The following is a 17,734-nucleotide window of genomic DNA, read 5'->3' on the forward strand; positions in this document are numbered from 1 at the left end:
CATGGAGATAATATATTGTTTTTTTTTTCTCTTTCTTTTTTCTTTTTGTTCTTTTACTACTGGCTTTGTTTTTTTCTTTTTGGTAGACAATTAACTTTGGTATTAAAGAAGCAATCTATGGTGATAATCTCTTCTTTTTTTTTCTCGCTCTTTCTTTTTTCTTTTTGTTCTTTTACTAATGGCTTTGCCTTTTTTGTTTTGGGTGACAATTTACTTTGGTGTTGAAGAAGCAATCTATGGTGATAAGCTCTTGTTTTTTTCTCTCTTTCTATTTTCTTTTTGATCTTTTTATACAGGCTTTGCCTTTTTCTTTTTAGGAGCCAATTCACTTTGGTATTGATTAGTTACAATTGAAAGAATATCAATGTGGATGACAACAATTGTTTATGAAACTGATGCAGAGCTTACCGACCCAAATTAGCAACATATGAAACTTACCGAAATAGGAAAATTACGGCCAGATTTCATTCGGTCATGTAGTTGACAAAATATGTGCAGTGTATAGATAACATATATTTTATACTATGAGTGTACAGGGACCGAGTTGATACGGGTTTTTCAAAAACCAAACAACATCAATTATGTCAGATTTTTAAATCGATAAACCAAAACAAACCAATACTATAATTTTCAAGTAAATCATACAAAATAATTTTTACTTCAAATATTTCTTTAGTTCTAGTAAGATGCAACTATACATTTAAGAAATAACAAAAATGTAAAATGAGTGATGACATTATAATAAAATATTCAACAAAAATAACAATGAAATAGCATAAAATAAATATTGCTAATTAATAAGGCATAATAAAAATGATTATCATCTAAAAATATTATGTCATGCTAAAATAAGTACGAATAATAAGTATTAATTACATGACAAAGAAAAAAATTAAGTTATTTATTTTATTGCCTAAATTAACAATGCAAAACTGAAGAACATATATCCAACATTATTATCATTCCTAGTGTTAGGATTGAATTACTTTTGTTATAAGCATTTATATTGATTTGGTTTTAGTATGAACTTTATTTGAGTTACTAACATCTATGGGCAATAAAACTTATTGGAACATTTAAAATTCTATGTCCAAGTTTGAAATAATACGTTAAAAGACAAAAACTATGAGAAAACTTAAGAAATATTTATAAATTACATTATAAGTAAATCTTATATGTATAAATATATTAAAAATTTGTATACATGTACAATTTGGTTCGGTTTGATTTTTTTTTTTTTTTTTTTGACTTTTTTTTTTTTTAGTTAAAACCAAAGCAAAACAATTATGGCCGAGTTTTTTTTCCAATACCAAACTAAGTCAACTAGTCAGATTTTTTTCTCGGTTTGATTCGGATTATCGGTTTGGTACGGTTTGTTGGTTTTTTTTGTATACCCCACACTTTATACTAAATATACATATACTATACATACGTATAATGTAACATACATATCTATACATTACTTTTATATATAAGCAAGAATGAAAAGTTTTTGTAGTCCTCACAGGATCGTTTTTGTAATTTCCTAGAGTTACTTTTTGAAGCGACATGTGTTGTTGATTTGGTCTTCAACTTTAAAATTTTGTCTTATTCCTCTTGCCCTTAATTTAGTTTAATATAACTTTAATTGCCATCACATAATTTGGTGAATAAAAATACTTTTGAGATATTTTGCAAGACCCTAATTCAATACCCACCCTCCCCCCCCCCCCCGACACCCGCTTTTTTGCGTTACATATACTGATGTTTAGTCACTAATTTTCTACGTGGTAAACAGACATGTGATGTTTGTATTATTTTATTTACAAGCTTTTGTCAACAAAAAAGTAATCTTAAAAAAATATAATGATTAAAGTAGGAGTGCAACCATTCAAGAAATAAAATAACTACTAATTCATATATTTTTTGTGTAGTTTTCAAATGTATAAATTTTATTTTAATGATTCAAAATACTATAAGTCCACATAGTTAGTGATTAAAAATATTTTTAAAAAAATTAGAAAAATATAATAAAAGAAAATCGGTTTGACTACCCAAATAGTAATACCTGCACATAATGAGGTGGAAGGAATCAAGAAACATATTACACTATACCATAATAAATCTACAAAGATATATTAGCTATTGTGCATATTCATTGCTTAGTGCTTCCGTCTTCTGAGATGGGTATCACTAGCATAGAAATTTACAAGTATATTTATAGATCTTAGTCTCCTATTTTAAGCTCAAACACTGTATATTCCACTAACAATATTCCTTGTAGTATTCCTCTAGAGATTTTAGAATTTTACATTACTATAATTTGTTGAGTTCTTATATGGCTAGCTTGCTATTGAAAGTAGTGCTTTTAGGATAGCTAATAAAATCAATGAATATAATTTTGTGCTTTTTATTAATTTGAGCTTAAAATCAATCATCGTATTTGTTCTTTCTCCTTGGAATGTTTTGCAAAAAGAGTGAACTGGTCTATTTAATGTTGAATTTCAACAATAGATAGTGAAATACCTAGTGATATAAAAAAAATAAAGAAGAAATTCATTTGCAAACAAATGATTAGCTTTGTCAACAGACTGTTGCTTTGTAATGCAGTAGTTCATTTCTCATTAATTATACGTCACTTATCCACTATTAACAAGTCATAGTTTCTTTCTTTATTTGAGGTTGTTTCTTGAACACTCAAATATCTTTTTGCAATAACTGGTTAGTCAAAATTGATTTAATTCAAAAAAATTGAGTGAAATTAATCCAACATATGATAAAGTTCAATTTGAAATATTTAAGATAGTATGTTCTCAAAAGCATTTAATGAAATAAAAAAGAGAAGAGATCTTATATCATGAATTTATTTAAAAATAAATAAAAATTCTTCTTTTAACTTTTATATTATGATTTAGTTTTCAGGAGTTCTAGAAAATGTCAAACTACTCCCCATTAACTTAATGTCACAAAGAAAAAATAAAAAGTAATTTTAAATTATTTTCAATGTTAGTATTGGGCCCGGGCTTAGCATGGGCCAAGTGACACTAGTATAATATAATGTAATATACATATCTATACATACATACAATGTAATATATATATACACACACACACACACATATAATATACATACCTATACACAACATATACAGCCGAAGTGTATAGGCTGTGTACACTCCGGCCATGTTTGGTAAACTAGATGGCCGAAGAGTACATTTATGTAAATTTCCCAGTAACAATGGCACTCATTGGCAAGCAGGGGCGGAGCTATAGTGTAGGACGCCTTATTTACCAAGCTCGGGACTAGAGGAGCATTTTAGGAATTTGAGGTATCGCTTGTAATGTAATAAGGATGAAGTCTCATTCATATAGTAATGTCCCTAGCTTGCGCCCTATTTGAGACTAAGCAAAGTTTGGAACCCCGTCCTATCACCTTTATCAAATCCCTAGCTCTCTTCCTTAGTGCAACTGCCCTATTCCTACCATGGGAATATCTATCTTTCTCTTTTATTTTATATTTATAGTTTAGGATATATATAAGGTATCTGCCTCTTATATGAAGAAAGAGATTGTTGGCGTTAGTAGACTAATCTATTCATTGGTAGGGCATTTCTTCCGTGACCGCCTTTCCTACCAAAAAGCTAACCCAACAAAATCCGGGTTTTTTCTAGACTAGACCTTCGGGATTTTTTTAGGGTTCATACATGCATTGATCCAATCGAAGAACCTGCTCCAGAGCTATAGCGTAGCTTCTCGAGTTTAACAAAACCAAACAATTTATCCTTTTTTTTTTCTTTTTCTTTTTCTTTTTGGCTGTCATGATTTATCGCTGAGATTGTATTAGCACTACAATACTACAAGTGTCATTGAACTAATCAAGGTAAATAATTTTATATCAACCCAAATTCGTTATAGATGAAACTTACCAAAATAATGGCATTTATTAGCAAACTGAAATAATAGCAGCAAATTTCCAACAACTTTACTTAACGGAATAATTTCTTCTTCTTTATTGTTGCGAGGCTCTGCTCTTCTTGTTTCTTTATGGATTTATCAGTCAGCCACGTAAATTGATATAAAAAACACACGTGTAATTTAAGAGTCAAACATTAAGCAGAAAAATAATAAGAGAAAATGACAATTGTCTCTTGTGTTTGAGGTTGGGCTCAAATAGTTCCTTAAGTATATATTCCCTCCGTTCACTTTTATTTGTCCAGTATTTCAAAAATAGATTTTCACTTTTACTTGTCACTTTTAGCATATCAAGAGAAGACAATTTTATTTTGTCTGTTTTACCCATAGTTTTAATTACTACTTCAAACCATTTTTCAAATCTAATAAAAATAGGCACTAATTAATATGGGCACATTGATGAATTATGCACTTCATTTATTATTTCTTAAACAACGTGAAAAGTTCAAAGTGGACAAGTAAAAGTGAATGGAGGGAGTAATTAAAAGTTTTGATCCTTTGAATTTGCAAAATGTTAATACTTTTATTCTCTGTCAAATATTTGCCCAACTGTATTAGTTAGATTTGACGGTAGGGGTATACATGGACCGGGTTGATTCGAATTTTTTAAATATCAAACCAAAGCTTCGAGTTTTTAAATTTATACACCAAACCAAACCAATAAACTTCGGGTTTTTCAACCTCGGGTTTTCTCGGGTTATTCGGTTTTCTCGGATTTTTCAGATTTTTTTCTGGAAAATTCTTCATACAAAACATATAACTTTTACTTCAAATATCTCTTTAGTCAATTAAGGTGTTTCTTAAGAAAATAACACAAAATGTGAGATGAGTGATCGCATTGTGTTAAAATATTCAACCAAAAAAGATAATAAAATCGGTTAAAATAAATATTGCTAATTAATAAGCCATAAAGAGAAGGGGAGCCTTGGCGTAACTGGTAATATTCTGGCCGCTACGCGACCTGGGAGGGTCACGGTTCGAGCCGTGGAAACAGCCTCTTGCGAGTAAAATGTGGGGGCCGCGTACATAGACCGTAGTCCGCCCTTTCCGACCCGCGCGCATAATGGAAATGCTTAGTGCACGGGGCCCCCTAATGAGCCATAAAGAAAATGACTATAATCTAAAAATATTAAGTCATGCTAAAATAAGTATGGAAGAAAAAAAATTAAGTTATATATTTTCACTCTCTAAACGAATTATGCAAAACTAAATAATAGATGTCTAACATTATTGTCATTCCTAGTGGTAGAATTGAATTTCTTTTGTTAGCATTAGTGTTGAGTTTGTTTTGGTTTGGACTTTATTTGAATTACTAACATGCATGCATGGGATATAAAACTTATTGACATTCAAAATTCTAAGTTCAAGTTCAAAATTCTATATTAAATTATTTAATGAAACTCTTCAAATTCTCTTGATTTTTACAGAAACGAAAAGAAAATTGATCATTAATATGAGTTAATTGGTTCATGTACTGGTTTGAATGAGTAATTCATGAAATTGTTCAATGCAACTCTTTAAAATCTTCCGTTTAAAATTCCAATGAAGAGATTGTTGATTAATGTAGTTTTTATGAAGGATTAATTTTTAATATTTTAAGGGTATTATAATTTCTCAATTTTACAATAATATTTGGTCTTTCAAGAACATATTTTATGAATGCTCATAGAAGAAAAAAAAAAAAACTTGCTTGAGTTAACAACAAATTGATTTCAAAGTTCACTTATAAAAACTTAATTATTAAGTACTGTCTGATAATTTTTGTTTTTGTTTTTGTTTTTTTTTATTTTTTTTTTATTTTTTATGAAAAGATAATTCAACAACTATATAATGGTATATCTTTTGGTTTTCTCCCGCTGATGTTGCATACTTGCGTTAACATGAGAAATGACATTTTCATTACTATTGCTATACTAATTGCTATTAATTTGAGTTCCACGTTTACATTGAGAAACGACATTTTCATTATTTCTGCTATACTAATTGCTATTAATTTTAAGTCCCACGTTTGCATTTCACTAATCTGACTTTTTATTTTTTTATTATCTTCATTAGAATTTTTATTTACCTTTTTGTACATAAGTGTTGATAAAATAGTAATACTTTATTGTAAGGGTAAAAATGTCGTTTAACGTTTAATGGACATTTTGATAATTCAACATTTTGATAATTCAAATTTTCAACTTAGGGTCTTCCCACTTTTAGAATAATATGATGATATGATATGATGATTTGATGATTTCTTAATATATATACATGATCTAGGAAAAAGCTATTGGATTCATATGGTGAACCCATAACCAACACAATGGATCCGCACCCTGTATGTTCTAATACTGTTATTGTCAATTTAATCAATTGTTGCAGGTTGTTATTCTATTTTTCATGTTATCATGTCATGCTTGACTAGGAGAGTTCCATGTTATTGCATGTCAATATAACCTGATAGCGTAAAAGTTCTTTACGACATAATATAAAATCTTTGTCAAGGAATAATATTTTTCTAGGGGTGGGCATAAATACCGAAAAATCGGACCAAACCGAACTGAACTGAACTAATTTGGTTCGGTATTTGGTGTCCACCTTAAAAAAACCGAAACCGAAATAGCTGAATCGAAGTTGATAAAATCGAATCGAAGAACCGAACACCCACCAAAATTTAATACATTACCCAAAAAAAAAAAATTAAAATAGTCCAAGCCATTAAGTTTAAGCCCAAACAAACTCAATTGTAACAAGCCCTCTTTTGCTTTTGTATCTCTAATTTTCCACTTCAGTTGAGAAAATCAAATACCCTTAACAAAGAAAGGTAACTAGGATGTGTTTTTAGGATTAATATATGTCCTTTATGTGTTTTCTTAATTATTCTTACGGTATGTATATAACACAGAGTAATCCTATATCACGGTTATGATTTTCTGTTTTTGTGTATCTTGTTTGTTTGATTTTGATTTCAATTTATCAGTTTTATGTTTTATTGCTTTTGAGAATATGAATTAGTGTAAATGGAATCGCTTCTAATATCATATAAAAAAAAAAAACGAATTGAAAAAACCGAAACCGAACCGAACCGAACTTCAAAAAACCGAAACCGAAAAAACCGAACCGAACTAGTTGGGTTCGGTGTTCGGTGTCCACCTTTAAAAAACCGAAACCGAAATAGCCGAACCAAAATTTGATAAAACCGAACCGAAGAACCGAACGCCCACCCCAATATTTTTCTGTTTCACGGAAAATATAGGTGTAGATGTTCATGCTGAAAATGTATAGCCTTACAAGATGTATCAAGATAGGCTGATAAATGATTTTCCAGAATGGACACAGTACTCCAAATTCGATCCATTATTTTTAAAGTTATTGCGGCAACTTTTTTGTGAAACACAGTAGTACTTGCAACAATTTCTTGGTGGTGAGCTTCTTTGAATTCTCTGCTGCAAAAAAAAGGTACACAAAAAATTTGGTGTATTTTGTGTCTATGCTTGGAATTACATCTTTAATTCACTGCAGAAAGTCGTATATATTTGTGTACTGCTCTGTTTCATTTTGTTTGGCACTATTTTCTTATTAGTCCATTTCATAAAGAATGATCTATATTTTTTTAATCAGAAGTTTTTATAGCCACACAGATGTTATGGAACATTTAAAACAACAAATTTCAAAAGTATTATTTTTTTTATTAAACTTTGTGTCAAGTCAAACTATATGAAATTAATTATAATACATATTGCACTAATATATGTTTCATTAAAGGAAACTAAAAAGCAAAACAAGAAAACAACAAAGTATACCTTTCTTTTGATGAAGGCAAACAGCTGAGCTAAATATATCCCTTTCTGCTGGTCAGGGCAAAGAACAAATTCCTTTCTTTTGGTCAAAGGAAAACAATGGCGTTTAATTTCTCCTTTGGAGATTAATCAAGAAGAGTTTAATATAGTTAACTTTTTCTATATAATGGTTTTGCAAGCACGGTTAATGTATTCGGGGCTAGCAAGACAATAGAGGTTAGATAGCTCTGACGGGAGTAAGAAGTAGGTTAGGTCACCTGTCCATAAAAAAGATCAATAGCCCTAATATAGGGATGCCGTGGATGGATTTTAGTCGTATACGATGGGATGATGATGAAATAAAGAAAAGGGATGATGATGAAAAAGAGAGCTATAACTATATTATTAATCATGCAGCTCAAATGCACCTAGTTGTGGCTACACTAATAGTGACGGTCACCTTCGCTGCCGGTTTCACATTGCCAGGAGGTTTTGAGAGCGACCGCGATAGCCCTAATAAAGGGATGGCAATTCTTACGAGGGACACAGCATTCCGTGCATTCGTTGTTACCGATGCCATAGCCTTCGTATGCTCCGCGGGCTCTGTGTTCAGCTACTTCATCATGGCATTGTATCAGGCAACCACCAAAGAAGAGAGGAGAGTTATAATAAACATTTATGAGGTTGCAACGACTTTGCAGTTTCTCTCAATGTCAGCAGTTGTAATTGCATTTATAACTGGTTTGTATGCTACTTTGGCACATTCAGGTGGTCTTGCTGTTACTGTTTGTGTCATCGGTTGCCTCTTTTTCCTAATTTACGTGTTAGTTTTCTATCTTATAATCAGAGAATTATCTGGGATTTAAACTCTAGGGGGTTCAAAATTTTAATTTTTTTAGCATCAAACCATTATATTTCTAAAGTTATGGGTTCATATCTAGAATTTTTTATAATTTTAGTAAATTTTTACACATAAATTTATACTCCGCATCACAAGTTTGGAGTTCAATTGAACCGCCCGTTACAATGCTCCATCCGCCTCTGCTAGTTATAATTCTAAGATGATTGACTGAAGACATATGAGTATAATGCATGTAGTGTTTCGTTATGTGTTGTATGTTGTGCTATTTAGTATATTCAATGTATATGTAAGAATATTTTGCATCATTAGGTAACCTTTATTTATTGTCGGATTAGTTTCAGCACAGTAAATGTGGCACCTAAGCAGAAAGATAAAAAGATAAACTGACAAAATAGTTCTTATGTTTGAGGTAAGGCTCAAATAGTTCCTTATAAGTATATAATTAACAGTTATGATCCTTTAAGTTTGAGAAAAGTTACACTGTATGCTTCAATTTGTACATTCTATAAATATGTAGAATGTACTAAAATGTCCCTTTATATTGTGGTCTAAAACATGCCATGTGAAAAATTAAAAATAAAGAGTTGTCAAAAAACAAAAGATGCATTTTTTAAACGGGCTAAAAAGGAAAGACAAATAAATTGACACAAGTCGATTCGGTTAGGATTTCTCAGTTTTTTTTTTTTTTTCCTATTTAAACCCAAAATGGAACCAGATGTCGTCAATTTCTAAAATTAAAGAGCAAACAAAAAAAATGTCGTTTTTTTCCCAAGGTTTGGTTTGGATTTTCATTGAACACCCCTAACTACAGATGTTTAATCAGAATGAGACCTACTTGAGGTGTTTAAATAGAAAATTGTGGCAACGTAGGTGTCTCCGTCTGTATTAAGCCTATATAGAATGATGACCGGTACATTCAATGAAACAGTATCGCAGACAAGCTACTTTCTTTATGGGACTGAAGATCCTCTGTCTATTAGCATACTCGTAACCTACGGGATGGTGGTTCGAGTCATCCTGTGATTAGAGAAGAACACAGTTGATCCCTTGGGTCGGGGGTGGGGGGGGGGTGGTGGGAGGAAGGGAACAAGCGAAAAAGACACAATTATGTTTAAGCTAGAAGCTTTCATCAAGTCAACAACATTTGCAAAGACAATTTACATACATATTACAAATGAGTCTGTCAAGATTCATGAAGAGCTAATTTTTCATAGGCTTTTGCTCGTTTCGATGGCGGTGAACACGAGTCTCTACCATCGGAGTCATGATCTTCACAAGCTTTATTGTCCGGTGAGTTCCCTATGGAACTTGAACGATCGTTCAAACTAACAGGATCCTTCTCGAGTGCTTCTGATTTGTAGTTGGGAGGCGAATGCTTCGTCTCGGTTGATGGTGAAGGAAGTCCATCTGTTTTTGATGATGATACCTTTAAATCTTTCCCAATGTCCTTTGTCTTTTCAAACATCATTTCGAGGTATTTACCCTGTTCTTCGATCCGCAACTGCAACCTTCTTTGGATCTGAGGAAAGGGATATGTTCAAATTATAAATATACTTGACATTTTTTTTCATAATCATAGTTGATAGAAAATAGAAGTTATGGAACAATCATCATTAGAGGTGATCAAAGACTCTAGAAAACAGAAAAAAGGAAACGGAGAATGAATAGTAAAAATAATGCATTTCCAGATACATTAAATATCATCAGATGGACAAGAAAGGATATTTTCCTGGCTCCTCAGGTGATTTCTTCTGATAACGGCTAGGACCAGAGGCGGAGCTAGAATTTTTTGTTTTTTGTTTATGCGTTTTGGATCACAATCTCTTTTACTTATTGGATTCTGGGTAGATTGTTTATACATATAACTGAAATATTTTTTTTTTTTTTGATGACATGGGAAACCGCAGCCGCTACCCTTCGGGTGCGCACAGGGTAAACCCAGCTCTTGTGCAATAGATCGCAAACCACATAGGAGAGATAACCCGCACTAGGCAAGCCCCGTGCGACGAGTTCGACCTAGAAGGCAAATCCCCTGCTGTTGTAGGCTGGGGGTTTCGAACCTGAGACCTCCATTATGAAAGCCCCATGCTCAACCAACTGAGCCACCCTTGCGGGTACATCTAAGTGAAATTTTTAACTACAAGTACAGGGTTTGAGCCAGAACTAATGGGTTTTGCCAAACTATATAGTAGCAACAATGGTAGCTCGCCCATTAGGACCTGCTTTTTAAATGGAACAACTAAGACCTGTTTACAATCGATTAACTTGCATAGTCAGAGTTTAATAGGGCAGCATGGAAACAGTTCGGACATAGGGTTGCATGGAATTTTATTCAGGAAAAGCTATGGTTTGACACCCTCAGCCCCTTAAAATCTCCCCATAATTGAAGGGAAACATGAATCTGCCTCAGCCTTTAGTGGACAGAGTTACCCGGTATCTGTCTTTGGTGAGAGGTAACAGGTATCTGGTGGAATAATCGAGGTGCGCGCAAACTGACCCGAGCACAGTCATCATCAAAAAAAAAAAAATTGAAGGGAAGCTTGAAAGTTTCATTTAATTTGTACCCCCTCCGCACCGATCCACAAGGCTCCCTAAAACACACTAAAGATGATAAAGGAATCAGCTCCAAGCTATGCTGCATGGACTCTTCAAAATGTTGCCTCACCCGTGTCATATCCTTAAAAACGTACTATTTTTGGAAGATCAGATGCGCGCCTGAGTAGAGCAACACAGGCTCCAAATTGAGAGAGAAGCAATTTTCTTTCATTTGTACTAGGCGCTGTGATTATAACTCCCTAAAATTTGACGTTTGATGAAATTACAGATGTCAACTTAGGGCCTAATTCAAGTAGCTTCACTCAGCAAAGCTTCTAACTACCCGCCACATAAGTAATACGGATATTTTGTCAGCTACTTATGCCATGGATAATGACCAACTAACAGCAGGATCGCACCGGATGTGAAGAATACATCGAGCTGTTGCTGAAATGGTGATAAATCTTGGATGTAATTTTTGAGGTTTAAGTTCTCAATTATCCAGAGGCTTTGACTTCTGATTTGACAATGAAAACAGGTGCAAGAATAGACACACGAGTAATGCAGGAGACTTTGATAATTTACACACCTCAAGTTGTTCATGAAGCTGCTTTTGTACTTCCATCTGCAATCTTAGTGCTTCTGTTATTCCCATGGTCCTATTAAAGGAAACCAGATAAAGTTTCAACAGTCGGTCACAACAGAAAAGAATTTCAACTGCTTTATCCAAGAAACGAAAAATGCAACCAGGATTAAATTGACTTTTTATACTGCTATCGCAAGAACTTCATATGAACTTTGAAATACTTTCTGGTCTTTCTGTAGGATTCTTCTACACCATATGGACAAACTTTGCATATAAATGTCAAAGTTTGTAAAAGATGATCTTCATTTCTAAATTTTTCATAAAATTTTATGGAAATTAAACTTTACCCTTAAATTTTTGGCTAGTCAAATTAAAATTTTAAAAAGGTGGAGGGAGTGAAATCTGCAGTTGTAAAATAACACATTGTTACATGGATTTGCAGTAAAAAATGACAATCAAAGAAACTTTTGCTCATATGACATCATGTTTAACGTCATGCCCCATAACGAACAGATATCCAAGATGTGGTGGCTGCATAATATACAGATATGCATAGTGTGACGGCAAAGACTTATGTTTTTAGGTCCCTTATAAAAATAATAAAAAATAAAAAAAAAGACTTACGTTTTTAGGTCCAAAGATGGCATCTCTGTCACACTAGTGGGATTCTTTTCCGGTGTTCCTGCAATGAACAGATTACAATCTCCATCAATCTCAATTTTTTCTTCTTTCAAAAACTGTGAGAATGTCCACTAGACCATCAGCAAATTCAACCTAGTTTCCCTAAGTTTACTCACAGTTGGGCATCGATTTGAGACATGCACAAGAAACTAGAGAGGCAGGAAATGCAAGCATGAGAGATATAACATGCATGTTTTTCGTTTTAGCAAAGATGTAAGCTGAACCATTGACGGAGGCAAAAGTTTATCAACTAATCAGAGAGAAATTTCCACCTTCCGAGGGTTCTGGTTTGTATCTGGCAGTTCTATATTTCTGAAATTCAAAATAAAATGTATAAGGTAAATAAATTTTCACTCCTCAATGCAGTTGGAGAAAGGTTAATGAGGAGGATATATTATACCTGCAAGTGGCTTTTGACATGATAGATGGTTAGGCCTTCAACGTTCATGAGCTTCAAGACTCCCTTCGGTGTAGCTTCTATAAAGTCAAATTCATGAATCAGATATAATAATGTTATCATTAACTCTTAATCCTCATAAATGCTAAAAAAGAGAAACAGAACATAGAACCAAAGAGGCCACGCACTTACGCTGCCGCCAAGCTTACTGATAGCTTCTACAAAGACTTCGTGAAGCTCAGGTGTCCAACGCATGCGAGGCTTTGTTAGTGCTGTGGAAGAAGACGGGCTACCAACTGGAAAACTTTGCCCTGACGATGCAGCCAGCGGTGGAGCAGGAGGAAGAGTATGGGGCTGACAAGCAAGAACTTCAGATGCTCCCAGAAACTGATATGAGAAATGAGAAATCAATGTCAAATAAAATAGAAAGGAAACAAGGAACTCGTATCATACAATCAGGAGTTGTTCCTTCGCAAAGAAGTGTTGAAATAAAGGACTAAACAAGTCAACAGCTTTTAGATACCAATAAAAAAAATAGCTTTTAAACATAATCCACTAAGATGGTGGCCAAAGGGAACATCAGTGATATATGAACAAGGAAGTAACAAATCTGTTTGTGTAACAACATTTCTGAATTTTGCTTCATGTACATAAAGCAGAAAAAAGAGGAGGCAGAAAGACATTCCCAGTAAAAGAATATGCATCTGAAAGATTAAGTTTGGAAACCAAACACTTTTTTTCCGGCTATGGTAACTTACTAAAAGTGGATGTCAACAAGAAGCTCCGACACAGTTTAACATAGCAAAGGAAAAAAGTAATAAAATGGAACAAAAGAGCAGGGAAAGGGAAATAAGAATGGGATATGACCAAAAAATGTTAAAGGTGGAGCAAGAAGTAACTGAATCTACAATGAGTCCTCTCAGTTCAAATAGAAGCAAACTTAACAGTTATTGAGAATTAAGCCTTTGGCCAAGCTTCTGGGAAGCCTAAAGTGCTTTTTCTTTTTTCTTTTTTTTTTGGAGAGAAGTGTTTACTTTAGAGAGTTGAGGTGTTCGGCCAAGCTTTTAGGAAAAAATATGTGTTTTTGAGTAGTAGCAGAAGTTGAATTTTTTTCTCCAAAAGCACTTCTGGAACCTTGGTCAAGCGCAAATTTCTGTTCTAGTACTATTGGCAAAAGTGAGCTTCAAAATTCTCCAAAATTACTTTTCTAAAAAACATTTCTGACGAAGAGCACTTTTCAAAATAAGCAAATTTTGGGAGTTTGTCCAAACAGCCTATAAGTCTAACATCAGAAAACATCTAGCATAAATATTATCAATAAGAGACACAATAATTATTGTTATGCTTGGGATCATAAATTTGAAAACTATAACATCTGTTCAGCATAAAAGAACATCAAATGTGGAAACATTAGCACTAAAGGTTAAGGAATGAACCTTAGGTTCTGAATCTGGAGGATTAACATCAACAAGAATATCGCTCCAACTCGAACCCAAAACATCATCATCATTAATTAGCTGATCAGCCCACTCCTGCCAATCAGATCTCTTAGCTGCAAGGCTTTCGACTTGGCCATTCTGAACAGGAACAGTCGTAGGAAAATCGATAGTGTCATGATATGCATCTTTTCCCCAGGAATTATTGTTGTTCCCCATGGGGTAATTATCCAATGATGTTGAATGTGTACTCGAGAGTGAAGATCGGCAGGTTGCAGCAGAAGCTTCACTTGAAATAAATGGGTAATTATGTCGTCTATTTTCTTGAGAAGAGGTTGGAGAAAAGTGAAAATCTTTGTGGGGTCCAGAAGTGGAAGATAATTGATGCCCCACTGTTCCACTCTTAGTTTGCTCTTTTTCTGTGAGCACATGAAGAGAATCTGGAACTTTCAGATACTTCTCTTCCAATGACGGCAAAATGGATAAAGATGTCGACATAGCTCCAGAGACACCCATGTTACTGTGTTGTGCTTCACTAGATCTTTGAATACATAATGCACGGCGGATGTTCATTTTGTTCCATAAATTGAATCAATAAATTTATGATTAGCACAAAAGCTTCGACTCGCTACGTTGTGCTGCCCAGTTAAAACACAAATTTTAAGATGATGGTTCTCAACCTTGTACGCCGTAAATCTGTGGCCAGAAAGACAAACCTTACATCAATGAAATTGGAGTATGACTGAAACTGATTTAGAAAATTATAAATCTCATATATCTATTAACTAGATAATTTGACATGACTATTCACAATCACAGCATCTGACTTCCACTGAAGACCCAAAAAAAAAAAAATAATAATAATAATAATAATTGATGGCCGACTCCTTATCCAATCATGACATGATCATTCACAATAAGCAACAAAAAATTTGAAGGTTGACATTGGGGAGAAATTCAAGGCGTTTCATGGAGTAAAAAACACTTGAAGATGAAAATACTACAGCACTGTGAACTCTTGATGCGAAATATGATCATAAAGCTGGAAGTAGATAGCTACTTATAAAGAAAGATATACTTAGAGCAATTGTGAGAAAAAAAAATTCGATTATCCACAAACCAGCAAAAAGAACAGGGCTGCAACCGACCCTAAAACCTTAAGGAATATTAAGCTATACTTAAGTCACAAAAATTACAAGGAAATGAAGAGAACTTAGAGATTGTTGATGAAAGGTGACAAATTCACACACAATATTTGGGCTTTGTTCATATGTACATTAGACTAAAACAATCAAGATAAAACACAACAGAAAAAAAGGAAGCAAAATTCAATCATTCTCTGATTGCTGTTCACTGAATAATGGCAACTTTACAGCCCTACTTCACCAATTTAATTAAGTAGATGTTCTTTCAGTCCTAATGCAGCTATCATATTAGCCTTATCTGGTGCAATATGGTGTTTAGTGTTATGTCAATTGCAAATACTGGAACCTACATTTGTCCAACATCAATAATCTTTGAGCTATGTTTTTAACCACAGAACAATATCATAAAGAATAATTACCCTCTTGTAGCTGCCAAACTTATATTGTAACCGCTGCCAAAGATAGGCTAAATGCATCGGAAAATCTAAAGCCTCAAGATCCCAAGTTAAAGATTAATACTTCTCTTTTTAAGTAATGATATTTTATAAATGATATGACAGCACTAAGACAGTGCGTCAAAAATTACAGTGAGCGCAAAGCCCCGATCATATCTAACATAAAAATTTACGTCATTTACAGAGGCCATGTTACACCAAAAAGCTAGAAAAATACGTTATACATTTGTGTTTAAGGCTATGTATGTTTCTTTTTTTGGCTTCAACAATTCTGTAGTTTCTCTGATGAATACTTATGGGTGTGTCGCACGGCAAATATTCTAAATTTACCAATATATCATAGTACCTCATATCTTATGATAATAACATTGTTCACTGCTATCAGATTAAACTATTATAAGCTAACCTAGTATGGTCACTTCAACTACAAGATTCCAATTTCTAGCAGAACACAAAAGATACTAATATAGGATACGGCCATATATGTCAATACACTCCACAAATTCCATTTCTACCAGAATTCACGATAGAAAAGTAAACAATCTCACAACCCTTTAGGATTCTCTTGATATCATGATTCTCCTTACTCTCAAGTTAATTGAATTTGGGAACCGCGACCCTTAGAATTATTTTTTTATAACCGTGGTGTCTGGGCCAGCTTGCGCGCACCTCGACTAATTCCACGGGGGACCTACTACCTCCCGCCAGCACAGATACCAGGTAAATACATCAACCAAGGCTTGGACATATGAGAAGAAATCACCTATTGTTTCTTGCCTCAACTGGGAATTGACCGAGTGCCTTAGAATTTTTAGCTCCAAATCTTTTTTTCTTGAACTCCATTTGCTCATAATGTGAGAATAGAGCAAACAAACATATGACCCGAAACTCTTTTCTACTGGTAAAATCCATTTTAGAAAGGAATAATATTCTAATAGCAGGTTAGTCATCAAAGTCATAGAAACAAGGAAAGCTGCAGCTATATTGATAAGACAGGCTCTAAAAGACAAAGATTTCTAGACATATATAAGGAAATCGTGTTAAGTAAGGTAAGTAGTGCGACAACAAGAACTACTACTAAGTAGTCCACTCTATTTGGTCTCTTTTTCTTTAGTTACTTCTCTGCATCTTTTACTGGCATACAACTCATAAGCAAGTAAGGTAACTAGTAACCTAGCCCCAAATGACCAAAAAAAGAAAAAACCTACAATTACAACTAAACCAACGCCAATGACACCTTCCAATCAATCGATTCATAGCACCAACCTCCATCAACACAGCCGGAGATGCGCCTTTTTCGCTTTAAACAATATTATCCATTCATCATTTTTATAGCCTAAAGATTGGAAACCAAAAAAAGGAAATGAGCAGAGAGGAGCCAAAGAATCAACTTGAGCGAGCTCCTCAAGGACAAACAAAATCCAAAATTCAAAAAGTTGCTACCTTTTCTGAAAATTATCAACAACCCAGTTCAATTAAAGCAAATTCAAACCATACAAGCACAATAGAAATCAAAAAAGAGAAAAAAATTGGACTCGATAAACAAATAACACCATTTTATACAGGATTGATCACATACACACAAAAGGAAACAGAACTCGAGATTCAACTGAAACTAAGGCTTAAAAAAAATTAAAAAAAAAACTGGACTCCATATGCAAAATAACAACATTTTAACAAGATTGATCACATACATACATTGACAAAGTAAACTCAAGATTCAACTGAAAATAAGGCTGAAATTCCACATGGGGTTCATGTAAAAGATAAGAATATGAACCTTAAAAATCCAAACTTCAAAAGCCTACAACAAAAAGTTGCAAACTTTTCTGAAAATTATCAAAAACCTAGTTCAATTAAAGCAAATTCAAATCATACAAACACAACATAAATAAAATAAAAAAGAGAAAAAAAAAATTGGA

At 33.4% G+C, this 17,734-nt stretch overlaps 2 protein-coding genes across 5 annotated transcripts; one reads left to right on the plus strand and one right to left on the minus strand.

Annotated features, from left to right (window-relative positions):
- Positions 1–7,811: 7,811 nt before the first annotated feature.
- On the plus strand, positions 7,812–9,659 carry LOC132068044 (protein ACCELERATED CELL DEATH 6-like). The gene has a single exon (XM_059461506.1). The coding sequence runs from the start codon at positions 8,030–8,032 to the stop codon at positions 8,579–8,581; it is 552 nt and encodes a 183-aa protein (XP_059317489.1). The 5' UTR covers positions 7,812–8,029; the 3' UTR covers positions 8,582–9,659.
- A 23-nt stretch (positions 9,660–9,682) lies between these two features.
- LOC132068042 (protein PHOSPHATE STARVATION RESPONSE 1-like) lies at positions 9,683–17,711 on the minus strand. 4 transcript variants are annotated; one of them, XM_059461505.1, is made up of 8 exons: positions 16,576–17,711; positions 14,213–14,908; positions 12,986–13,163; positions 12,780–12,856; positions 12,652–12,691; positions 12,323–12,380; positions 11,702–11,771; positions 9,683–10,096 (listed from the first exon to the last, which is right to left on the minus strand). In XM_059461505.1, the coding sequence occupies exons 2-8, from the start codon at positions 14,783–14,785 to the stop codon at positions 9,761–9,763; spliced, it is 1,332 nt and encodes a 443-aa protein (XP_059317488.1). In that variant the 5' UTR covers positions 14,786–14,908; positions 16,576–17,711; the 3' UTR covers positions 9,683–9,760. The 4 variants fall into 4 exon arrangements, with proteins under 4 accessions (XP_059317488.1, XP_059317487.1, XP_059317486.1 ...); XM_059461504.1 differs by having other exon boundaries at positions 12,965–13,163; positions 17,079–17,710; XM_059461503.1 differs by having other exon boundaries at positions 12,965–13,163; positions 17,021–17,710.
- Between the last annotated feature and the right edge of the window lie 23 nt (positions 17,712–17,734).

This window comes from Lycium ferocissimum, chromosome 8 (genome assembly GCF_029784015.1).
Source record: "Lycium ferocissimum isolate CSIRO_LF1 chromosome 8, AGI_CSIRO_Lferr_CH_V1, whole genome shotgun sequence".
Lineage (NCBI taxonomy): Eukaryota > Viridiplantae > Streptophyta > Magnoliopsida > Solanales > Solanaceae > Lycium > Lycium ferocissimum.

Bases quoted from the DNA above. Each gene is read 5' to 3' on its own strand.
- LOC132068044 (XM_059461506.1), top strand. From the start codon at position 8,030: ATGCCGTGGATGGATTTTAGTCGTATACGATGGGATGATGATGAAATA.
- LOC132068042 (XM_059461504.1), bottom strand. From the start codon at position 14,785: ATGAACATCCGCCGTGCATTATGTATTCAAAGATCTAGTGAAGCACAA. The intron at 12,857-12,964 runs GTGCGTGGCCTC...TTGACTTTATAG, and splicing joins TAAGCTTGGCGGCAGCGTAA to AAGCTACACCGAAGGGAGTC. The intron at 10,097-11,701 runs GTGTGTAAATTA...CCCTTTCCTCAG, and splicing joins AGCTTCATGAACAACTTGAG to ATCCAAAGAAGGTTGCAGTT.